General features: G+C 47.8%; 9 protein-coding genes across 9 annotated transcripts; 4 read left to right on the plus strand and 5 right to left on the minus strand.

The window, feature by feature from the left end:
* Positions 1-335: 335 nt before the first annotated feature.
* N7471_000812 (TPMT family) lies at positions 336-1,360 on the plus strand (the record flags this gene model as incomplete). Its single annotated transcript, XM_057273533.1, has 2 exons — positions 336-839; positions 1,013-1,360. The coding sequence occupies 2 exons, from the start codon at positions 336-338 to the stop codon at positions 1,358-1,360; spliced, it is 852 nt and encodes a 283-aa protein (XP_057141712.1).
* Positions 1,361-2,649: 1,289 nt separating this feature from the next.
* On the minus strand, positions 2,650-4,245 carry N7471_000813 (uncharacterized protein; the record flags this gene model as incomplete). Its single annotated transcript, XM_057273534.1, has 1 exon — positions 2,650-4,245. The coding sequence occupies one exon, from the start codon at positions 4,243-4,245 to the stop codon at positions 2,650-2,652; it is 1,596 nt and encodes a 531-aa protein (XP_057141713.1).
* Positions 4,246-4,651: 406 nt separating this feature from the next.
* Positions 4,652-5,809, plus strand: N7471_000814 (Zn(II)2Cys6 transcription factor domain-containing protein; the record flags this gene model as incomplete). The annotated part of the gene is made up of 2 exons (XM_057273535.1): positions 4,652-4,691; positions 4,740-5,809. 2 exons carry the CDS (start codon positions 4,652-4,654, stop codon positions 5,807-5,809), a joined length of 1,110 nt encoding a protein of 369 aa, XP_057141714.1.
* A 182-nt stretch (positions 5,810-5,991) lies between these two features.
* N7471_000815 (TPR domain protein) lies at positions 5,992-7,728 on the minus strand (the record flags this gene model as incomplete). The annotated part of the gene is made up of 1 exon (XM_057273536.1): positions 5,992-7,728. One exon carries the CDS (start codon positions 7,726-7,728, stop codon positions 5,992-5,994), a length of 1,737 nt encoding a protein of 578 aa, XP_057141715.1.
* A 399-nt stretch (positions 7,729-8,127) lies between these two features.
* N7471_000816 (uncharacterized protein) lies at positions 8,128-10,254 on the minus strand (the record flags this gene model as incomplete). Its single annotated transcript, XM_057273537.1, has 9 exons — positions 8,128-8,443; positions 8,503-8,742; positions 8,817-9,045; positions 9,105-9,172; positions 9,221-9,314; positions 9,382-9,469; positions 9,562-9,726; positions 9,790-9,891; positions 9,955-10,254. The coding sequence occupies 9 exons, from the start codon at positions 10,252-10,254 to the stop codon at positions 8,128-8,130; spliced, it is 1,602 nt and encodes a 533-aa protein (XP_057141716.1).
* An 835-nt stretch (positions 10,255-11,089) lies between these two features.
* Positions 11,090-12,419, plus strand: N7471_000817 (uncharacterized protein; the record flags this gene model as incomplete). The annotated part of the gene is made up of 4 exons (XM_057273538.1): positions 11,090-11,225; positions 11,275-11,376; positions 11,440-11,600; positions 11,658-12,419. 4 exons carry the CDS (start codon positions 11,090-11,092, stop codon positions 12,417-12,419), a joined length of 1,161 nt encoding a protein of 386 aa, XP_057141717.1.
* A 2,382-nt stretch (positions 12,420-14,801) lies between these two features.
* On the minus strand, positions 14,802-18,377 carry N7471_000818 (class I SAM-dependent methyltransferase; the record flags this gene model as incomplete). The annotated part of the gene is made up of 5 exons (XM_057273539.1): positions 14,802-15,322; positions 15,415-15,442; positions 15,513-15,692; positions 15,765-18,059; positions 18,129-18,377. The coding sequence occupies 5 exons, from the start codon at positions 18,375-18,377 to the stop codon at positions 14,802-14,804; spliced, it is 3,273 nt and encodes a 1,090-aa protein (XP_057141718.1).
* Positions 18,378-19,878: 1,501 nt separating this feature from the next.
* On the plus strand, positions 19,879-20,424 carry N7471_000819 (putative NUDIX domain; the record flags this gene model as incomplete). Its single annotated transcript, XM_057273540.1, has 1 exon — positions 19,879-20,424. One exon carries the CDS (start codon positions 19,879-19,881, stop codon positions 20,422-20,424), a length of 546 nt encoding a protein of 181 aa, XP_057141719.1.
* Positions 20,425-21,314: 890 nt separating this feature from the next.
* On the minus strand, positions 21,315-23,174 carry N7471_000820 (uncharacterized protein; the record flags this gene model as incomplete). The annotated part of the gene is made up of 2 exons (XM_057273541.1): positions 21,315-22,987; positions 23,054-23,174. 2 exons carry the CDS (start codon positions 23,172-23,174, stop codon positions 21,315-21,317), a joined length of 1,794 nt encoding a protein of 597 aa, XP_057141720.1.
* Between the last annotated feature and the right edge of the window lie 1,491 nt (positions 23,175-24,665).

The following is a 24,665-nucleotide window of genomic DNA, read 5'->3' on the forward strand; positions in this document are numbered from 1 at the left end:
CGACGAGATTGGAACCCTGCTCGGGTGTGATATGAGGCCACGATTGATGCATATCGACAAGATTGGAATCCTGCTCGGCAACATATGACGATGGCTATCATCGGGGACCAGACGAGAAAGATGCTCATTCGCCTAGCCAACGTTTGTGGAGGATTCGATATACGTTGAGCCGAGGTCACCTGCAATCATGAAGGAATGCTTTTGGACATAAATTGACCTGGTTAGCCCGTCATCCAACAGTAGAAAGGCCTAAAGCGACGGAAACCTGAACAACACCTTAAATTCAAAACACTCTGTTCAATTCCTTTTACAAACACATATATCTATCCTCCAATATGGCCGAATCGGGAAAGCCTCTCAACCAGGAGGAGGTCTCGCGCCTTCTGAGGCATTTTAGTGGCGAGGGCCCTCCGGCCAATGATCGGTGGGCAGCCCTATGGGATGCGGGCGACTTCCTCCCTTGGGATCAGGGCATTCCCAATCCAGCCCTTGTGCATGTCATGGAGAACCGGCAGGATCTCATTGGTGCCTCTGTCTTTATTCAAGACGACGAAAAAGGGGAGCGTCGGCGGAAGCGGGCATTGGTGCCAGGCTGTGGACGTGGGTATGACGTCCTCCTCCTGTCTAGCCTAGGTTACGACGCCTATGGCCTTGAGGTGTCAGCTAAGGCAGTTGAGGAAGCTAATACTTGGGCTGAGGAGCATCTGGCCGATTATCCTGTTCGAGATCAGGCAGCAGGGCCCGGGACGGCGCGGTTCATCATAGGCGACTTTTTTAGTAACGAGTGGATTGCACGCATGGATCCGGTTGACAAATTCGAGTTCATTTACGACTATACCGTGAGTGGTTTCTCTCGCCCGAATTATCTGTCCACCTTCAAGTCGTGGTGTTGGTTATAGGTCTTTTTTGCGTGAAAGTCGCCATCGGCAAGCTCTATAGCGTGCTCAGGGGAAATAACTTTAATGTGGCCTCTCAGTGTGTATGTAATATGTGACTGACATTGCAACGACAGTTCTTCTGTGCCCTCAGCCCTGACCTTCGTCCCTCCTGGGCTCGTCGGTACTGGGATCTCCTTTCCACGCACCAGGAAAGTGTGATCGTCTGCGTCGAATTCCCGACCCAAAAAAAGCTGTCCCTCGGTGGGCCCCCCTTTGCCTCGCCCTCATCCGTCTATTTGGCGCACTTGAGTCACCCTGGACAGGAAATTCCTTATGACGTCGAAGGAACACCCATCAATACTGAGGAGGGGCAGCTCGAACCTGCGAATGGATTTCAAAGAGTCGGCCATTGGAAGGCTGAGCAGTCACATGCGATGGGAAAAGGTATGGATTGGGTGAGTGTGTGGAGACGTTCGATGTGAGGCAAGTGACAAGGAGCTGGAGGGCTGGGGAAGGATGTGTTTGGTGGGGAATCCGTGCTAGGTACTCCGGAGATAGTCCGACAATCTAAATCAATCACGCTGTGCACCACACACCTTGTAACGTAATCTGATGCACAATCTGACAATCTAAATCAATAAGTCTGTGCAACACACACCTCGTAATGTAAGCTGATGCACTTGCTCTCTTCCTGATATGGAACCTACTATAATTTCCGGGGGGGGAGGAGGGGTGGGTAATTGGCTCTGGTGTTTCAAAAGAAGTTGGGGTTTTAGACCAGGTTGTATCGGTCTAAAAGTTTAAGAAGTTCTATTCTACAACATAGATGAAGTACATACGCATAGTTTTGGAGTATCAGGAATAAATAATAAAGGTGGGATGATCCTCTGGGGACATCTCGCTGATCCAACAGCCCTGAAGCAACCTTCAAATGAAAGGGTTGCGGGACACATGTTGGTTCTCCCCAGTCATAGAACCATCCACTTTGCCCATTATTAACATCCATATCCACAAGGAATTCACGGATTAGAGCAGATCCACGCATGTTGCTTCCAGTTTCGGCGTCCTTAGGTTGCCAGTGGAACGGGCCATCCCGAAGTTCTCGATACGACCCTATATTCATTCCTCTTCTAACTCACTCGACAAAAGCTCTATATTCTAATATCCGGCGTAGTCTTCCACACCACCCAGTAAAACCCAGACTTGGGTTGGGTTTTGGGTCGAACCCTTCGACCTAGTAATGGGTCTGAGGCCCCAAATTGGGCTACAAACTATACAAACACGCTAATTATGTGTATAATTCTGCTGATTTTATAGGTTTATGACCGCCAAGACCCCTTTTTATGCAAAAACTGGGTCGAACTGGGTCGAACTGGGTCTGGGTTGGGTTTTGGGTGGAAGGTTCCGACCCAAAATGGGTTCTGCGGAAGTCGAATCCGGCGGAGCGCCGACCTATAGGCGGAAGTTAATAAATCTAGGACAATTTAGCGACTTGCTTCTTTATTTTCAGGGTTACGACTATAACTAGATTCTACATGTGGCAGCACCGTCCGCTAGATTTTATTACTACTATACTCCCCGAAATCTACAATATTAGCTACATAATTTAACGTTAGGTGACCACCACCTTATACATGCTGTTGTATGTTTTTTGTCTTTTTGTCGTTTTGTCAATGAATGCAAAACAAATCCATTGCTCATGGAGGTGTAGATAGGTGGAAGGTAGGAGGTGGTGGCTGGTGGTTGGTGGGTAAAGGTAGACCACCTCTGATCAGTTCAGCTTCCCAGACTCCCCACGCGAATCCCGCGCAACGTGGAAACAGGCGACGCCATCGTTTGCCAGTTGCGCAACAAGCCCATACTCCCAGTCGAGATACCCTTGCATATCCTTGCGAGCGTTGCTTGTCCCTTCATACGGTCTTTTATACACGTCGATTGGCTGCGACAGCCACCGCGATTCGGTCTCGAGGGGATGCCCGGCCGCTACCCAAGCCGTTGTCCCTCCCACCAAATAATAAACATCTCGCGAGACTGATTTTCGTGCGTCGTCAATATTCATGGCGGCAACATCACCATCGGGTGAGGTCAGCACGATAGGGCCATCACTGTCGATAGCTCTCAAATCTCGGGTAAGTTCGGGCCCAGAAGCAAACCATGCGCCCGGAATGTGGCCTTTGCGATAGGATGGACTGCGGGCGAGATCGACCACAGTCGCTCCTGCAATGTTTTGAAGGTCATTGGGCTTGATAGAGCCATCGCTTGAAGGACGCCATGAAGGGACTTTAGGCAACGAGAGTCCATCAGGCACTAAAGATCGCTCTTCAAAGACATACACCTCCCATCCGAGTTGCAGAAGCCAGCTGGCTGTCATACGCGCTCGCACACCGTCCGTGTCGTATAAAACAATGCGAGCTCCTCGAACACCGACCCATTCATCAGTGGCTTGTACCAACTGACCACCAGGAGCATTCGAGAAGCCAATAGGGTGTCCAAGGGCGTACTCCTCTGGATCTCTCACGTCTAGCAGGTATAGAGTCCTCTCTTCCAACTCCGCGGTAAATCGAGTGAGCTGACATCCATCAACAAAAGAGACACCGACATGATTCGCCCACGATTCAGCGTATTGCCGTGCCTTTTCTGATGCTTCGAATGAAGGGCTTGGAACCCGTTCCGTCTTTTTGGTCTCCAGTTCCAAACCCTCCAATGTCCACCCGATCGTCCCATTTCGGAGCGCAACTACTCTATTCGGGATTCCAGAGTTGATCAAAGATTGGGTCCCGACAATACTCCGCGTTCGACCTGCACAGTTGACAACGACTGTGGTTTCCGGCGAGGGTACAGCTTCAAAAAAGCGATACAGAAGTTCTCCCCCCGGACAGCTGCGGCCACGGGGAATACTCATCGTATTATACTCCACAAAACGTCTCGCATCCAACACAACAACATCAGCTTCGCTCTCAAGAACATCCTTAACATCCCGCGCAGATAAGGATGGGGTGTGGTTGATGGATTCGACGAGCTCGCCAAACGCCTTAGATGGCACATTGACATCGCGATAGACCTCGCCAACGAGGGCGTAACCAGAAATCCCGCCTTTTAGGATGGCAACATTCCGATACCCCAGGGCGAATATCCGGGCGGTAGCCCGATCTGCATAACCTTCGCCATCGTCGTAAACAACAACCGGGGCCGACAATCGAGGAACCAATGGAGGCAACTTCTTCTCGATCTCTGAGACCGGCACACTTAGTGCGAATAGAGGGTGGGCCTCGGAATAGGGACCTTCTTCACGGACGTCGAGGAGGGCAATTTCATGGTGATTAACCCAATGCTGGCGCAACTCGCGTGCAGTTATAGATTTGGCCATTTTGCTGTTCAAATCCTGCAATTAAGATTCTCTGGTCATTTGAATTAGAGAAGGAAAGAAAGGATAGAAATAGAGGCGGAGCGATCTTGAACGATATCTCGGGGGTTTTTCCTCGGGGGTTTTTGGAGAAACCCGCAAACCGCGACAACTCCGATCATTGATATTCAGAAACACACGCAATCCTTGGGCTTATATTTTTTCTATGATTGATGGATTGCATCCTAATCCCCGAGGGGATGATGCATAAAATCTTTTGTTCAAGACGCTGCTCCTGCTGTACCCCGCTCGAAGCTCGGTTGACGCCATCTCAGCGCAGGATGACCAATCGTGCGATTCCACCTGGTGGACATCAACTCCCGACCTCGGGCCTGTCCTTGTTAGATCAAACTGTCACATTCAACATAGTATGAACCCCACTCGACAGCGAAATTCCTGCGAAACATGCCGTAAGCCGAGGCGTTCTCCAGTATGAAAGTGTAGCTAATGATGAATAGGGGCACGGAAACTCAGATGCTCAGGCGAAAAGAGCGGTTGCTCTCGTTGCCGCAGCTTAACATTGACTTGTAAATTCAAAGACAAAGGAGCCCCGGGAAGGCCGAGAAAGCGTGCACGACAAGAGGAACCAGACCGCGATTTGCCGAATCGAGAGGAGCGAATAGGATCCTCAAGCTCCTCGCATTTCTCGCCTGTCATTTCTCAATCGGCCTTCGGTCCTCATGAAACCGGCAATATGCCAATGGGAGCCGGTGAGTTCGACTCGTTGCCATACGAGCTGTCTGGGAACTGCGGATTCGATTCCTCCCACTGGGAGATGCTCGGGAACGGCGATATTTGTTCCTTTCCCATTGAGTTATTGCAGACATCACGTCAGAACGGACTGCAAGACCCCGAGATACCTTCAATAGCCTTGGATGCATACGTCTCCCCCATGTCGTTCTCACAGTGTTGTAAATGCGACGAAGAGGTCTCCGATCTAGTTCGGAGCCTGAGCCGCGCGAATATATCACACGATATCGTTCCGATGCTTCGCACAGGCGTGTCCCTCACGGAGAGACTACTGACCTGTCCTATGTGCTACGACGTGTCTAAACCGCCTCGGGTAACAGTTCAAAATGTGCTCCTTATCGGCCAGCTCATGTTCGAAATAACATCCGGCTACCAAAAGTACCTCCGCTGGCTGAATAAACACTGCACTGAACTCGATATCAGGAACGAGACTAGGACCGTTTATCTTGACTCCGGGCTTGGAATCCCGTCAGAATTGAATTTGCAAATCACCGGCGAGAAACTACGAGATCTCGTGGTGCACGGCCTACAGACAGACACCGAACGGCTTCTGGTGCTGGGTAAACAGTTTGCGCAGCGGCAACGCAATCGCCATATGGTCGGCCACGAAGCTTGCCCCAACTCTGAAGGCCGTTGTCGGAGAAAGGAGGATGCTGCTGATCACGACCCGCTCGATCTCTGCCCGCATGATCCGGTAGCGCGGAAGTTGGTGCCTTGTTTCCGCATTGTTGATGAGGTTCGCGGGATGATTAAGCAAGTTGCAGATACCGTTGTGTGATACCCATGTTTTTAAATTATTTTCTCAAGGTGTTGCTGAAGACCATGAAGGGCTGACATATTACAATTGGTGCCTAATCTGGTGGGCGCGAGCTATCCTTTATGTCTTTCTACATATCTTGAACGAGAAGCCAGCGGAACAATATTAATTCAATCAGTGTTCATCTAGCTGTTACACGTCGACTACACACTGTGGCAACCATTCACCTTAGGCTTTCCACAAGAGGAAGGCAATTTCCCAAGACGGCAAAAGCATGAAGATGTGATTTCAACATCTGCCTCCACAAGAGCAAGGGAAAGTTGTTTCTTGATAATGTTTGCCTCTGCATGGCGACCCAAGAGTTGAAGACACTCGTGATAGCCATGCAAAGCCCAAACATTATTCGGGTGTTGATGGGCACGTTTAGGTGTCGGGGAGAGCCCCAAATCTTCAGCATAAGCCTGTGCAGCCTGCTCAACTCTTCCCTGTTCCAATGACAGGGCTGCATATGGATGCCGAGCTGGAAGCATCCAACCCCATGGCTCTGCGAAAGGCAGCTCGTCTTCCAGAGTAATTGCTTCTCGTAACCTGCAGAACGCAGTATCATAATTACCTCTTCTATACTCAATTTCGCCATCCAGCATAGCAGATGCTACTTTGAGAATATCGGTGATTTTGTTGGGGAAGTCGAGACGTGTAGGAGGTACAAGCTTAGAGGCAGTTTTGAAAAGTTCTCGTTCTTCGTTGGCTTCCTCGAGCTGAGACGTGGCCGCATACGCGATGGCCTTTCCATAATGTCTCATAACGTTCGTGACGCAATAGAGCTCCTTATCTTCGAGCGGGTCGAGCCTTTTAAGTTCTTCCCACATCCCAAAGCGAATGAGCACATGGACTCTGACTGCCTTAAAAAATTCCATCCAGTTTGCAAGTGCAGGCGTTTCGACCCGAAGAATTTCCTCCGTGATAGTCGCTTCCATTCGATCGGTCGCCGACAAAGCCGCCTTTGACTTCCCACCAAGCATCGCAGCGTAGATGAGGGAGTGATAGTCGTGTAGACGATAGTAGCTGTAGAATGTCAAGCCGCCATTCAGTTTAAAGTATCTATCATCTGCGAGGGTCGCTTTCAGATTGTATTCCACCGCGCGACGATAATCGCCCACAAGAACATCGATATGGGCAGGCATGTGGAAGGTGTGGCCTGTATCGGGAAACATTTCACGGATCATCTCTGCTGCCGGGAGAGCAGCCTCGGGAGTCGCCGACATTTCCATCAGATGGATATACATGTGCGCGGGACCTGGATGCAGTTCGACTTTCGGCATCTTCAAGGCCCGATCTAGTAGATCTTTCACTTCGAACACCGGGGATGATGCTATCGGGAGCCCCGTGGAGGCGTCGTATAACTTTCGCGGAGCACAATTCATCAATGCGTCGGCGAAGAGTGTGATAATGTCGAAATCTTCGCGACCGAAACTTATATACACTTCTCTCATGGCATCGGCGTACGCTCGGCTACATCCGGCAAGATCCCTACTCGGATCATCGTTGGGGTAACGTTTAGCAAGAGCCTTGATGAGCGCTTGCTCCCAATCTGATGCATTGTTCGCCCGCCTCAGCGCTTCTTGCGAAAATATATAACACTGTCTGATCGCATTGAGTCGGTCTCTTTCGTCGAACAGCGCCCATGTTTTGTTGTAATTGGAGCCTGAGCAGAAGGATATCCCCCAATAGGCCATGGCGCAGTTCTCGTCGTGTGCGATCGCCTGCTTGTAGCAGGTGATTGCTTCATCGTGATTAAAGCAATATGTCCAGACAAGCGCCCTGTCGAACCATATCTGGGCTTCCTGGGAATTGGTACTGACTTTGCGACCTAATGTCCCCAGGTCAAAGTAAGGGTCGCTGGAAGCCCTTGGGAGTGGTTGGGCGTCAGAGGGGTTCATTGTGCAAGCTAGAGGAGCCGAGTACCAACTGTGCTGTGTCAGAAACCTTTCTGCGAATAAGAAATAATCTCCAATCTAAAAAAGCACATGAAGAAGTTCCCACAAATTGTGAGGGGAATGTATGGAGTCGGAGGGTTTTTATTAGCGCCGGTTAGATCGCTCGATTTTGATTCGACCTCTCGGACCTTTTTTTTTTGTTGGAGTGCATGGCGCGGAGTAATTGAAACTTGGGGTAACTAGATAATTAAGATCGCGATAATATAATGTCACTTTTTATAAAGAGATCCACGCCATGAATCTTGGTTACTTGAGTTTTGTTCAGGAAGGGTGGAGTTGGGTTTTGTCTATAGCCCCGGAGGGTCTCCCGCAATATATCTCAGCTTCTAAATAGCTCTTCCATCAATGAGTCTTCAAATCATTGTCCACAACATCTTCCAAAATCGTCTCGCCCCTTCTTTCCGCCGCAATTTTAGCTAGCTTCAACCGCCTCGTGTCGCGCTCCGTGTCCCAAGTCACCCACCACGTCACCACTGTCAAGATCGCGCAAGTACCGACCAGGCCCATGGCGACAGAGAAGGGCACTGTGTAGTGTGGTGCGTACATGCTTTGAAACAGCTGCGGGCCAATAGCGCCACCAATTTGACCGTAGCTGTTGACAAATCCGATAGAGAAGGCGGATCCCGTAGCCCGGGAGGTGGTTTGTACGCGCCACGGCCTATTACCTTGTTAGCTATAGATGAACATCTGAATTGGGTTAAGATGTGGGAAACTTACCACATGACAGGATACCATCCTGCAGTCAATGCATTTCCGATCAGCGTTACTGCATATACTGCAGCATTACTTGGATAGGCAACAAATACGCCGTAACATATTAAAATGATGAGAAGGAAGGTGAGTGGGTACAATGGTCGGGGTATCCGGCTGCGGTCTGCTGTAATTCCTGTAACCGCAATGAACAAAAGACCGCAGACCGTAATGGGAATATTGAGGAGTTGGGCTTGAGCAATTGTCCTGAGAGACTGTTAGCAATGCTCGTTGAAGTCACTGTTGTGTTTCCAGCTGAATGCGGAAAATATACAACTTACGTGAAACCGAGGTTGGCAATGACTGTTGATTGGTAGAAAGTCACGCCGTTGGTTCCAACAGTAAAGGTAGCCCAAATAGCTGTAAACAGCCACAGCCTCCGATCTTTTAGTGACTCGATAACTTCACGTAGCTGGAAGTTTTGCTCGTTTGCACGAGGAGCATTAGATGGCAGTCGAGCCTGGATGAACTTCTTCTCCCTCTCGGTCAACCATTTCGCTGTCTCGGGAACTATATCACATTTTCTCATGTTAGCCACTGGTGGTGTGAGAGCAGAAAAGAACCCTTACAGTCTGGGAGTAGGAACCAAATCACAACTCCGAAAAGAACGGTCGCAATACCTTCTGAGAGAAACAACCTGGAAGAACTTTAGTACAGATTCCAGAAGAGGAGTGGAATGGGCTACCATTGCCACCCGGAAAGTCCCCCTGCGCCAGATACAGTGTCAAACGCATAGGCAAGAAGACCACCGAAGATACCCGAGACATTTCCGCAAATATCTTTATATTATGGGTAAGCAAAATTTCATGCAGCGCATGATTTGAGAGCAGATCATGGGCAGCTTACAGAAGTAGAGCAGTCGTAAGGACATCTCGTCCGGGCGATACCAGTAAGTCATCTGGAGAATGACACCAGGGAACTGTCCAGCCTCGGCCTATTGCAGTGTTAGTTCATTTCATAGACAATCATGAGTTCACATGTAAGTGTCTTCTTGAAATCATAAGACCTATTCAAGCGGAAACGTACCACTCCTAGCAAGAACCGTGTTGTATATAAACCCCCCTTGTTCTTCACGGCAGCATTGCACATGAGAGCGATACCCCAGCTGATCATAATTCTTGACTGCCACTTCGATGGAGAGAACCTCTTGAGTAGTAAATTTGAAGGTGCTTCTAACAAGATGTATGGGACCTGGCATGTTTATGATTAGCAACACCCCGCGGCACCTGGATGAAGACTCGCTTAATATCTTACATAGTAAAGAACAGTCACGAGATTGTACTCGTTAGATGTAATTCCCAGCTGTGTCATGATATTCTGATCTGTTCCCTTGTTCATGATGCGAGCATTGGATGCCTGCGAGGCTGTAAGTTATGATGTAACCTGGATATCCTTGATGGGATGGCTGTGGATACGCACATTGTTACTGTCCAGATTTTTGAACATGAAGATGAGTGAACAAAGCGTCATTAACCGCCAGTCAATCTTGCGTAGTAGCTTCTTCTCTTCTGCTGCCGTGAGCAATGTCCTACCATTCATAAGCTCCGGATCATAGCCATTGATGGTTTCCTGGCTCGATGAGCCTTCTGCAAGAGCTTCACCACGTCTCGCAAAATGAAGTTCATGATCGGCATTGCTGTCACCGGCGGAAGTAATATCAGTGGCTGTAGTCCTCCCCAAATCTTTGGATGAATTGCGCCCGTCTTCTTTGTCTGCCATTATCGCGATGTGGCTTTTGACAGTACAATATTGAAAATATTACTGTTTACTGTCTCTGTTAAACGGGAGCAGTTATTACTAGATATCAATATCTCTCCTTTATCAGTTCGGAAACCCTCCGAAAACATTATAGAAGCTTAGACCAAGCTCCAAACCTAGCACAACAAGGATTGCCTCATAGTCCACAAGTCTTGCAAATGCTACGGCCTAGGCCATACTATTATCGAGTCCGTAGATACAACGCCGACTCGATAGATTTCTAACCCAGAGGGAAGCAGTATATCCGAATATTTTGAGATCAATTCGTTATTTTTGTCAATGATTCTATCGCAGCGGGGGTTCCATCAATTCCTATAGTAAATAGGTTGTCATTAAGTACGTTCCTTGGAGAAGTCTTTCGGTTATTTTGTAGGATCTGTCAGTATCATAACTTTGAATAATCTTAAGGGGGTGCCCAAGTCGTGATTCAGTCACGGCAAAGTTCGTGATCACGCAAACGGAGGATATCATGATGAGATCTGAAATCCACGTGGCGCAAAGCGGAGATCGGCCTGCACTCGCACTAATAATCTCACTCACCTTCTATTTCAACCTTGCGAGCTGTCAGTGGAAGAAGACTAGAAATTGCCCGATTGGAATAGATTCAACAATAATATCAAAAGTCAATCCCGAGTCTGCTGTAAAGCCAGGGTATCGCGATCTTGATAAACCCCCCCCTCTCGCAGATATACTGCAATCCAAGGCACGCCATTGTCTCCATAATAAAACAACTTTTCTGAAAGTTACTGTGTTTATATTCATTTTGTATATTTTGTTCGAATATTTTGCATAAACCATGGCAACTTTGACTCAACCTCCCGCCCCAGTTCCAGGATCTGATATTCCGACGTACAGCCAGGTCCCGGAGACTTCTTTTGATCGTAAGCTCTTTGCGTCCTCCACTCAGCTCTACTGCAGAATCCAAGATCCTGGTGAGGCCGAGATCTGAGACACCATGGCTAACGTGTGATTTGCATGTAGTGGACTGGGCGGACCTCGCCACCTTGGATCTGTCCCTGTTTGACCAGCCCGGTGGTAAAGAGCAGTTAGCCAAGCAGCTCTTTGAGGCTATCCAGAACATAGGTTAGTATTTTATGCTCCCGACCCCTTGCCTTTTATGCTTGTAATACTTATCATTGGCTTTAGGCTTCTTTTATATTACCAACTTTGGCCTGTCGCAGGAAGATGTTGACCGCCAATTCTCTATTGGTCAGGAGATCTTCAAACTTCCAATAGAGGAGAAACTTAAGTTTCGTGCGGAGCTTGAGAAGGGTGGTTACAATGGTTACAAGCCAATGGGTCTCCGGGTAAGTCGAAAATTGATAATATATGGCGAAAAACAATCACTCTAATCCTTAGCTTAGGAAATCAGTCCGGGTGTTTATGACAAGACAGAAATTTACAACATCCCGAAATTCATCCCAGCCCTCGAGCTTCCCCAACCGGACATTGTGAACCAAAATCGTCCCATTATCGAGGGCTTCGCACGCCATATTCATGACCAAATCGCGGCCAAACTTCTCACGCTCTTCGCCATCATCCTCGAGCTACCCGAGGACCATTTCTTAAATGTGCATCGCTATGACGAGAAGAGCGATTGCCACCTACGGTATATGAAGTACCACCGACGTTCAGACGAAGAAAATGAGAAGGCCGCCAAGATTTGGTCGAAGGGTCATACCGACTTTGGCAGCTTGACCTTGCTGTTCCGCCAACCCGTTGCTGCACTGCAGGTTCGCACCCCGGAGGGCGAGTGGAAGTGGGTCAAGCCGTATCCTGGGAGCATTACGGTTAATCTTGCGGACTCCCTCCATTTCCTCACCAACGGCTTCCTCAAGAGCAGCATACATCGTGTCGTTGCACCGCCGCCGGATCAGAGGAACGTAGATCGTCTGGGTGTTTTGTACTTTGTTCGACCGGAGGATAGCCTCGAGCTGCGGCCTGTTGTGAGTGAAGTTTTGCATCGGCTGGGATATGATCAGACAACTGATAACAGTGCGGTTGGTATCACTGCTGGTGAGTGGGTGAAGGCGAGAGTCGCCAAGGGAGTTGACAAAGGTGTGGCTCGGAGTGAAGTTGGAGATCAGCCTATCATTGGGGGCGTGGTAGCTAAATATTACGATTAAAGTCTACTAGTACATATCCATGGATTAGTCTTTCTGTGATGATGTCTTGTAACTTTTCATATGTCTTGTTGTGGGTGAGTCGTGATTCCCTCGGCAGGGTCAGCTCTTTCAGGAAGGAGCGGCCTTGACCCAAAACATTTCTGTCCATGTTCCCACTACTTCTCTCTATTAAATTTTCTACTCAATATTCTCCAAGTCCCAAGAAATACTCTGGGCGCCTTTTTGGCAATGGCCACCTCTATTCCCTCGTGCCGCTAGTGAGTGGCACGATCGCGCGATTTGGGGCCTTTGAGCACCAACTTGAACGAACTTAGTTCATTCGATGTCCAAGATGATTGGCAAAAATGACCAGTTTTCATTCAATGGTGCTGGTAGGTTCAGGCTCTGTCTATGGGGAGATAGAGAGTGCTCTGGTGAGGCGATTACCAGCGTGAATAGTGGCTCGGATTTCTCTGCGTTGCCTTTAGGTGTACGTCAACAATATTGACAACAGAACAAAACACCTTGCTGACTGTAAACTGGGCGCCTTTCTTTTTTTGATACAGTCTCAACTCAAGATTCAGAAATTCCGTCGGCGCTCGACTTAAGCCTCGAACCAGATGCCACCCATGTGATACCATCCAACGGTTGCTCCACCAGTCTGCGACCTCTCTACTGCAAGCGTCGTTAGAAGGAGTATGCCTACAGCAGTCTATCAGACAAGAGGCTGCAGAAATGGTTGCATGGATAATGCACTGTAAAGGGAATGGATAAATGTTTGCCTTTCATTTGTAAGTCAGATGAGAATGGATATTCTACCAAGAGTTTTGCTGACGAGCTTTTATAGATGCCTGCTTATCTCGCAAGACAACCATGATTGTTCCTGATCCGTTGTCACGTACGACAATGGATAGATCAAGTGCCCTAAAGAGACTGACTGGACATCGGTTTGAATCTCGATAGTCAAATCCGAGAATCACGCACAACAACAAAGCGATACAGGTGTTTCGCCTGCATCTCAATATCACAAATTTTGGTTTACACTAATTGCAAAAGCCCCGTGCGGAGCACAATGTACGCGCTACAATGGACCTAGAATACCACACACTTCGCTTTTGCAACTCATTGCAACAGTCCCGTGTGCTGCGCACGATGACACATCCGACGGTCAACCCCTTCACTTTCGTCACCAAAAGCCCATGAGATGTGTGGCCCACGCACGACGGCAATGTGGGCTTTGGTTTTACTTGATCTTTGGTTTTAAATACTCAATCTACCGCACAATACCTGCGGCAAGCAGCCTATCTGCGTGGCGTCGGTCGAGGACGACCGAAATTTAGGATGTCGAGAGATGTCACACGACCGCTGCCTTGATAGCTCGCGTAAGACCTCATAATACATGATCCTCCTCCCGCCATGACAGGAAGACACTCGTTTGGCCCCAGCGAGGCTGAGACCAGTTTCTCTCATCCGCTACTTTAACATACATATCGCCCAAATACAAAGACGAACTGGAGATCATGGTCATGTTTGAATCTAAAGATCTACTCCGGAGAGTAAATCCTGCTCAAAGACTGCTTGTGTAAATCGCTTTTCTAACAATACCATAGGCCAAGCTACTCAGTTCTCTCCACATGTAAGTCCACCGTTTTCATCAGGGGAGGGTTGATTTCTGCTTCCATTTGCCAATGCCCATAAGCGAAGACGCCACCAATCCCTCTCTGAGGGAATGCGTCGCTGGATTTGCAGCTATCGCCACACAAAACCCGTGTACATGGAAAAAAAAAAACTTGATACAAGACTAGTAAGTCTGCTGTTCTATCGAGTATGCAGATATCGATCAGAGAAAACAGCTCCGCTCGTCGGGAAAGCGCGGCCTTGTCACTTCCCCTTGACAATCCGCATGCCGCAGCAGATTTAGCGACCTACGGACTCCCCCACCCCTCACATCACCCCAGAGTCGATCGTCGTCAGCTCCAACGGGGTCGCATGTCACATTGTGAATTGCCTTGAGCTCCTGTCATCCACGCGGTTGGGATATGAGAAAACAGTGTTCGAGAAGCTACAGGCCAAAAGAGGAGCGTACAAGGTCTTGACGAAGGCACCATCAAGACTTTTAAGGGGTGCTTACATCGATGAACGTGCTAACTTGTGGTCATTTCCGATATATCATTTTTGTTTGCTTTATTTGCTATATTTGCAAGGGTTTGATTGGTTTGATTGGCTTGGTTTGTTTGGTTTGGTGGGGCGCTCTCCGGGCATTTGGAGGGTCAGATGAACGCAACCAAGCGAAAGGCGACGAAGGCAAAGGTGTGCCGACAAAAACGTGGGTACTTGACCTCACTAATCCTTCATACTATCTATGGATGTATTGCTGGACAGCATAATTCTCCAAACACTCCTTCAATTTTCCTCCTCGATCAACCCGACGCAACCCTCTACCCCATTTCCCTTCCCTTTCTCTTTTGCCACTGGCACCTTCACACTCCACTGTAGAACCCACGCCTTATCCTGTCTCTGCGCCCGAATCTCATCGTACTTTACTAGCTGGGCTTCATATCGAGCCTCTTGCTCATCCCAATTCCCGGCTCGCAAAGCCAAGTCCCGAAATTCGTTGATAGTAAATCTCGCCCCTTTCCCCTCAGGCTGTCGATAGCCCTTCTCAAATTGCTCCGTTAAACCAACCTGTCGACCCCAGATTGTGCCCCCTGGTGCGACCAAATGGACTAGATTGCGGAAGAATATCTCCTGTTTGGCTATGCCAAAGAGATGGATCACGTTTGCTGAGTGCACAAAGTGAAATCGATTTCCAAGCTCCGGGTATTTCATGGCGAAGTTGGGGTCGACCAAGTCCGCTTGCCGGAAACGAAGTTTGCTGGCGTTAAGGTCTTCGTTGTAGAGAGTTCGACCGACATTGAAGTAGCCTGTACATACTATGTCACTTTGAAGGTCCACTTCACAGGAAGAAAGAAAGAAAGAATTTGAGGGCTTCGGAGGTTAGCGGGAAATATCTTACGATTCTCAATATCCAGACCTAGAATATTCTGTATCATATTGATGTTAGTGATCCTCCATTCATGTGTCATGAGATGAAACCGCAAACGAGTGTCCTACCTCGGGCCTATATCCATCCAGGATCAGTTTCCGGATGTCAGTGCCCATGCAGCATCCCACATCGACCAATAATCTAGATGTATCCAGTTCGAACTCGGCCAAGATATCTCCGTATGCGAAATGGTGATCGATCCGTGGTTCGGCAAAGATACTTTCCCGAATGCATGTGTGGGGGGAAATCTAACCATCAATAAATCAGACTAACCATATCGAATTGGATCAGAAGTTTGGCTGGGGGGGGGGTTCCAATACCATCATACCAGCCCGTCTGGCCGCCGAAATCCGACGAATAATAGACCCCTGTGACTCTTGCCCCGTTTGCGAAAACCGCTGTTGGAGCTGATACGTTTCATCGGCTCTCTTCAAAAAGACATCGTCCGGTTGGAGGTTTGAAGAGAACAAGAAGGCGAAGAAATCCATACTCAGATCTTTCGCGAACTGTGAAGACAGATATTGGGTTTCTTCTGGTAGCGACAATAGCTGTAGCTGCATGCCTTCGGTTGAATCATCAGAGATACCTGGGTTCCTCCCAGCAGGCAATCCATCCCACTCGAAGGTTTCAAACAATACTTCATTCAGCTCGGTCGCGAGTCGGACCCCGATGGCGAGGTTCAAGAAGAAGATATCTGCCCTTTCTCGGAAACATCTAGTCAACAGGGCGCAAGTAAATAGAGCGGAACTCAGAACGTCCACTGAGAGATTGGCCTTTTGTGTGTCATATTGATTGACCAGATCGAAGATCGGCCGCAGCACGTATTCGAATTTGGTGATCGCCACAGTTTTACCAATCGTATCCAGTTGCAAGTTGTAGTTAATATCGATGACATCGGGTTGTATGTTCCAAGAGACCGATGCGCCAGATTTATTGTTCGTCGGCAACGATTTGGTAGCATCATCACAAAGTAGGTCGGCGTAGAGGACATTGAAAAAGGCATCGTTGTAGATTGATTTCGCCATGTCGAGGAACGGGCAGTGAGATCCAGAGACTTCGTAGTCGATGTAAATACTTCTTGCTGCACCCCCTTTAAGATCCTCGGTGACCATCAGGTTCCCTCCGTGGCCATCTCCCAGGCCAAATGCGACAGGCAGATCAGATAAGGCCCCTTGTCTGTTGGGGTCAAGGATGTCGGTGGCACGGTCAAAATGATGTCGAAGCGGAGGGTATGTCACGCCATTGATGATCAGGGGTGTATTCAAAAAGTCGCTTGTGGTGAAGTCTTGGTTTGAATCCAGACACGGCAGTCCGAGAACCTCCAAACAACGGTCAGAGTAGAATTCCAGGAAACGGGAGTCTGATCGCAGGCGTGCATGGTAAAATCGATGGATTTTCTGCTCTCGGCAACTGGTAGGATCTGGATTGACATCGATCGTCTTGATATATGAATCAAGGACAAGTTCGGCGCGCCTGAGCTCGAGGTCCAGGAACCAGTTTACTGTGTCTAGGAAATTTCGTCCCTTTCTGTATTCATGTTTGTCCGTCAGGAATGACCTGCCTTCCAAATAGTAATCCAGCCGAATTTGGTTCAGTGTTTTGCCATCAAACAGACGATAAAACAACATCTGGGCATCATGATCGACCGTCACAAGTTGCTGCAAGCATTCAGGTGGGAAGTGTTCCTGAACTGTAGGGAATGCGAGGAGTTCATCATTGATGTATCGTCCCTTCTTGACAAAGACGGGTGACCATCCTGACTCTGATCCAGCCGCTCTTACGCGAATTTCCCCGAATGAGCCTTGAGAATTGGAGGTAAATGATGAGGGGTAGTATTTTTCTGTGACCGGCCGAAATTCGAAATCTCCATGTGGATACCCTGGAGGAGGATGGGGAAAGGTGGATACAGGATGCTCATGTTGTAGAGACCAGAGTGTTTCTTTTTCCTTCATTGGCAGAAAGCTTACCACACCATAGTCTTCTACTTCCTCGTCCATTTTAAACTCGGAGGTAACTGAGCTACCGCCGCTGTGGCTTTCATCTGGGGATCCAGGTGGGCTTGACGAGGATGAAGGATTCTTCGTCATAAGCTCGATCTGAAGACGGTGAATTGTTTTCGTATCAAATCGGCCATATCCATGAAATAGGGGGATCAAAGATGCCAAGTCAGGTTGGTCCATAATATCATTCCATTTGCGCATCAAAGCACCCTTGAGAGACCTCATGCTATCCGGAAACTGTTCGAAGAGCGCGTATGAACTCAAAAGTAGATCACAAGTGACTCCCGGGCTCACTGCGGTCGGGTCATCTTTCCCTGCGAGAAAGTCGACGTCGACGAGGACTGCTAAATTCTCCGCGATTCGTAGTGGCTGATAAACAAAGATCCGATTTCCGATACGCGGATGATGATTGCGGGTGTATCTGACTATCTTAGCCGACAGGACGCCGAATCGACACACTTCGGGGTCTGCGGCAATGGTGCGGATGTGCTCTTCACTCCAGAGTTTGATGGATCGTTTGGAGCCATCGTGGGCCCAGCCGGAGAAGCGGACGACGTCCCAACCACTTTCCTGACCATTGCAGTTGTTGTTGCCTTCATGTGTTTCTTCTATGATCTAATATGGAAGTTGAGCAGCTTTCATTTCAGCGAGATGAGAAAAAAATAGGAAAGCTAATAGACGCACCTCCCAAGGGAAGTCCTCCGGTTGAACAATTCCAATCATGTCGCAAAGTACCTCTCTCCTATGCCGCACGAGATTAAGAATGTCATGTTTCTGTTCCACAACACCCACAAAGTCCCAGTCTGCTGTGGAAACTTCTCGCTGCGGGTATTGGTATGCACGACTGCCACTGAGCGCAACGGAGACAAAGCAGAGCTGTTTCGCTAGGAGGGGATCGATGAGAAACCCGGTAGATTGAGAAGGAGTATCCATTTTGACTGCCATGTCAACAGAGAGAACGCAATGATCTGTTGAATACAAGCTGGACTAACGGGGGTGGGGGAAGCGTATATGAGGGGGAACAAATTGTGACCAGCAATGCACTACTCCGTACATGGAAGGATATTCGTGTGATCTATGTATATGTTATCGGGTGTAGGTCGATCACCAGAGTAATATCGAAGACTTGATTACAAGAATATTTATGGAGTATGATCGTGATTGTTGGCGGTTTGGTAATTTTCATGCCGATCCTTCGATCGAGATTGCAACAGGGAACGGGATATTGAAAGAAAAAACAAAGCCACAGCTCCACCGAGCGGGGAAGCAAGCACAAGACTGGTCAGCGATCTGCGTCAGTGAGTCGAAAAAGTCTTGCATGATGAGTTGGCCGCTTGTAGGCACGCCGAGGGCCTCCACATGTGAGGGGAACTTCGCACAGGCATTGGGCAGAAGAAGGCAAACCACTAATCTCAGCAACGAGATAAGGCATCGATCTTCTCTAGGGTGAAGATTTTGCAAGAGTGGATATCGTCCTACGGCAGTCTCTAGGTTCCAGTGCGCCATAACTAACTCATTTTGCCTGCAGAATACTTTCAAGTTGTAATATCAGTATTTTGTACCAATATTACCAATTCTAAGATTCAAGTTCAATTCTCGCTTGAATTCTTAATGCTTGAATTCTTAATGCTTGAATTCTTAATGCTTGAATTCTTAATACTTGAATTCGATGCCTGATTTCTTAATGCCTAAATTCTCGATGGTAACTAGTTAACTAACTATACTAACTACTTTAACTAAATTCTTTAATATACTTGACACTTAACTTTTTTATACTTGAATTCTGTGCTTTATACTTTATAGCTAAATTTATAGTTACTATAGAATGTATGCTTAGATTTTTTATACTTCGATTTTATACTTGGATTTTATACTTGGATTTTATACTTACATCTTACACTTAGATTCTCTATACTTCAATTCTTAATAATGCCTAAATCTTATACTCTAACTTTCATTCTCTATACTTTTATATTCTAATTCTCGCTAATATAGTTCGCTATTAAATTAGTATAGTAACTTACCAGTTAAAAGAGAGTAATTATCTAGTAAAAGCGGCGTAAAAATTGGATTTGAAGAGCTGATTGAAAGGTCCACCGGTGTTATACGGAGTTAGTAATGAGTAGATAATGAAAAACTGGCGGTGAGCTAGGCGGACAAAATTTACTTTGGGAAAATCAGTTATGGCGCACTGGAACCTGGAGACTGCCGTATATCGTCTCCACAGATCATAGTTCGAACTTGTTTCAAGCACACGACAAGGGACCATAGCGCCCGTAGTAATGGAAGATTAATACCTTCTGGCATCCAAACCATTTTTTTGTACTAGCCAGTTTTTCAACCCAATTTGGTGAGTATAAACGAGCACATGCTTTTGACCAATATGGTTATTTACTGACTGAGACTGACTGACGGACTGTGCTAGTCATCCATCATGGCAACTTCACCCAGCACCACCACCCAATACGCGTCGGAACAATTTGTGGAAAGCTGCGGGGCGATCCTGTTCAACTTATCCGATAGTCAAAACAAGACTGTGTGCCTTATCCATTACCATGCGAAGAACGAATGGCTTCTCGCGAAAGGACGCCGCAACTGTGGTGAATCCAGGCACGAGGCCGCACTGCGCGAAGTCCGCGAAGAGACTGGTTACCAAGCCCACCTTCATCCCGTCAGAATGTATACCCGTGCACCTCCGATCGACGAGCAGGGACAGATGCCAGACGAACCTCGCTCTTATCCAGATCTCACCGAGCCCTTCATGGTGACCGTGCGGCAGTTAGGCGGTGACGGTGAGAGCAATGTCAAAATTATTTGGTGGTATATTGCTACGCTAGATGAAGGTGGTTTTGCTGGATCGGGTGGCAGTGAGGAGGAGTTCACGCCAGTTTTCTTTTCTTTAGAAGAGGCAGTGAAGAAGCTCAGCTTTCAAAACGATCGTATGGTCCTTCAGAAGGCGATCGCATTAGTGGAAACTTGATTTGGAAGAGAAAGCGGGATGTCTTTTGGGGGTCTTCCAGGGCCGAGGCCCTCGGACCCATTTGAATCGGGTGATTGTGGTGCGAAGGCCGATACGAATGATAATATGAAAGATGTTCCGTGATAGAGAGACACCCTGGCCCTTTCGGCTACGGCTCAAAAAGCAGTGCGGGGACGAGTACAGGTACATACACTTATATCGACAACCTCATTTCTCTGATGACTACGACCACTGTATTTAAGCTTCTAAATTCTGTAAGGATTGCACGATGGTCAATAAAAGGCGAAAATGGTCTATTCAATAATAGGGGGTTATTCATTTCTTCGGTGTACAGGTAGGTAATATATATAGCTAAGGACGAGGGAAAGGGGGTTACACAGGTGTATGGGACAAAGTTCATACCACTTTTTACTTCAGTGAGCGGCTTGAAATAAATTCGGCCGTCAACCTGGGGGATGCTAGCGTATAGGATAATGCACGTGACTTCAAATGTCCTCGATGCCTCCATGGATCTGATATTTCAATCATAATTCGATCTTTCATCCGTACCCGTGGACTACCCCCGGTTCGATAGCGGGCCCGCCCGAACACCCAGAGGCCCAATCAGCTAGCTATCCGGCCCATCGCGCCCCGCACCGCCCTTCGGTTGTGGGGTGCGACTCCTCCAACACCAAATTTAGCCTAGGCCAGCCCGGAACGAGGATGGCTACTACCGGTACTACTATCAAGCCTGTTCAATCAGGAATGGCCAATCGATTGCGAAGCAAATGCGAGTTAGAAGTGAACAGTGCACACTCCTCGGATGTGATATTCATGCATTGACCAGAGGGCTCAAATAAGACGAACAAGACAATTTATGGAACCGCATGCCTATCTACTAGTCTCGATATTTACGGTGCAAGATGCACTGTATCTTGCGTTATGGCATCCCCGAACTCAGCGACGATCCACTGACAATATTCCTCAAACTTGACATACCACTGCCGGAGACGGGCTGCCTTCAATCCATTACCTCCTCCACTTTGAATACCCGCCTGCCACTGTTCAGCGGATTGATCCTCATAACAGCTCCAGCGGACAGAATTCTCCGCCATATATCCTAAGCCCGCCAATCCCAGGTTGTCCAATGCCTGCAGCGTAAAGAAGAAATCGTGCGTCAACCCATTCTTTCCCTCACCTCGACCGCTCCCACGCCCAAAGATGGCCGGATCATCGTTACAAAGTGCCACCGGAACTCCACGGCTCAACAATGCCGGTAAAGGGTGGGACTTGATGGAGCTTGTCAGCCCGAGAACCTCATTGGAAATGGGGCAGCACTCAATCAAGATTTGACGCTCCTTTATCATATCAATTAACAGTGGGTGCTTATATACTGAGAATCCATGGCCAATCCTCCGGCTTTTGAGCAGAATGGCATCGAATATGTTTTGGTCCGTTTCGTCTCCATCGCCTAGACATTCGCCTGCGTGCAGAAAAAGGGGGATCTCCTCTAGCCCTTGATCGTGGCAACGTTTTTGAAACCACAATAGCGTCGGCATGAGCTCCACCAGAGACCGCCCCTGATCTTCCTGGCCGACCAGGTCAAATCCACATATCAGTGCTGGAAAGGCTTTTTTGAGTTGGATGCACATTTCCATCCGATTCATGATCTTCTCTATGGGGTAGGACCGTTTGGGGGCGTAGATGATTCGCGCCCCATAAAAGTCTTTCCCTTCCGCACTTGCTTCGAACAAGCTGATTTCCTCTTCCAATACTCGGAATATATAAAAGGGATCTGCAAGCAAGTCGTCGTGCCCTTCCCTTCGAAAACCATTCCAACCACCCATTCGAAACTCCGCGTATTGAATCCCATCCTTAGCTAGTTGACTGAGTGCCCGTCGGAAACCGCATCGGAAGATGGGCTCGTATGACATGATACTGATCACAATGGGGAAAATACGCTTAAAGAGATCCCAAATTCCATCGAACCCGTGATGGTGGTTTCGGGGTGGCTGTTCCGGCATGATAACACAACGACTCTTCAACCAGGCACGAAACTGAGCCTCTCCGCCACCAGGAAACGAGGAAGCGGCCACGCGAATCGGGATCAACGATAAGGACTCATAGCCGGGCATCCAGATGGAATTAGACTGCGTCTTTGGCTCGCCGCTAACTGACGCCGAAGCATATTGGAATTTGAACGGTGCTTCATTAAAGTCTTTTGAGGTGAGCAACGGCTTCTCCGCGCACATGTGGATTCCTGGCGTGTTGAAGCACTGATCAATCATGTATTCGACTTCGAATATGGCTTCTAAATGGGCATGTAGCAGGGAGCCTTTGGGCATCCGGTGGACTATCTTCCAGAGGTCGGTCTTGGTTGGGTCCATGTAATTTAGAGCCCGGCTCTTAAACAGGTCTCCGGAATGCAGAATATCCTGAGGCTGATAAGCCTCATACTCATAATAACCGCAGTCGAGTGCCTTCGTATAAGATTCCAGCGGTTTCGCTTCTCTTGCCCGAATTTCGGAAACTATCTCGCATGCTCGAATGGCTGTCGGTGATAGCGAATTTTGGAAGTGACGGTCTGGCACAGCAACCAGTCAGCCCATAATATCCATTATCGCTATTGTTTTTGACTGGGGGCGCAGACCATGTCGTTGTTTTTGCTCCTCTGTGATCAATGCAGCTCGTTTATGGAGATATTGATCTACGAGGGCATCGTGGCTTGAAGGAAAGCCCTCCGAACCGCATTCAGCTTTATGTTCTCGCATTTTGACTGAGATTATTGTCATAAAGGTATAGTCGTGGTAGGTGTGAGTAAACTGGAAGATAAACAAGACCGCCAAGAGGAGGAACTGGGGTGACAAAATAAGCGAATAGCAATCGGAGGGGCAACTACCAGGAATCGACCCACTTCCATGAGTTCATGGCCAATTTAATCTAGTGGAGCATTCTGTTAAAGGATCATCTTTCATTTTTATCGGGTTTCTATTGGCCGGCTGGACCTTCACTATAAGCAGGGTGCGTAAACTGTGCGGCCTCTTTATTTGTTACGATATTGCTGATTATTGTGAAAGTCGCGTAGATCAAGTGTTTAACGGCCAGCAGCTGGCTGAAAGGCGTCGTACTGCACAAGCGGACATTTTGTTAAATAGATTGAATAGAAGAGAATAAACTGGCAATAAAGGCCAAATCTAGGATACCAAGGAAAATGCCCTACCCGAGGACAGATCTTAGCTTCCTGAAATGATTGCTCGTTTGAGTAATGATCCCCAGCACCACGAAGAGGTGTTTGTCCTATTGCTGGAGGAAGTGGTAAACCACCGGTGATCATGCCAGGTACCAGCGACAGAGCCGTGCCAGTTGTTACGCTGGAAGGCAGCACGATCGGCCCTTTGTTTTTGTCGCGAGGATCTCGCCTTTGGAAGAATCAGACTTGTTCATTTTCGTGATGCGTGTTCATACAAAGTGTAGCATTATCGAATACTTGCCACATCACATATCTTCCCTCACCTCAAAGTTTAGATCCCATATGTTCCCCATTGATAATATCAAAGGGCGCATCTCCCTCAATAGTCTCGCAATCACCAACGAACGTCTCGTTAGTATAGTTAGGTCCGAACATATGTATCTTTTATTTTGAAAAATAAATTAATAAGCTACATAAGAGGTACATAACTACACCTAAGTAGATAATTAAGCCAGAGTTGTACTAGTGCGGATATCCATATATATCCTCATTGGGGATATGGTATTGAAATAATATCCATTATCCTCAATTTGCGGATATGGTATATGACCCGATATCCAATGGAGAGGATATGCCGCAGTCTATCGACTACTAATTTCTTATTTTATTCCCCTGACCAGCTCTAGCGGAATGGTTGACGTCATCTTTCCCTCGGTTCATCTAAACTTTCGATTTTGCAAAGTGAAATTCATCAGAAGTCGTGAAAATAATTATCCGCACGACAGGCATCTCTATGGTCATGAAGGACTCGAAAACCTTGGATTCGCATTTCACTGGAGAATTTGGGGTTTTTATTTTTTTGCGGACACTTCCTTCCATTGTAGTTTGACTTTACTCAACTATATTTTACACTCCCACTTTTATAGCGTGTTAAGTCCTTAGCCTTCATTCTACGATTATTAGACTCCTAGATTAGCCCTACTGTAGTGCTATAGAGTTGTAATTTATATAGTAAAATTAGTGTGTTATTCTAAAAAGTAGATAGATAGCTCGCTATTTCTCCCTATATAGG

This window comes from Penicillium samsonianum (assembly GCF_028829775.1).
Source record: "Penicillium samsonianum strain IBT 33392 chromosome Unknown utg000001l_segment0_segment0, whole genome shotgun sequence".
NCBI lineage: Eukaryota > Fungi > Ascomycota > Eurotiomycetes > Eurotiales > Aspergillaceae > Penicillium > Penicillium samsonianum.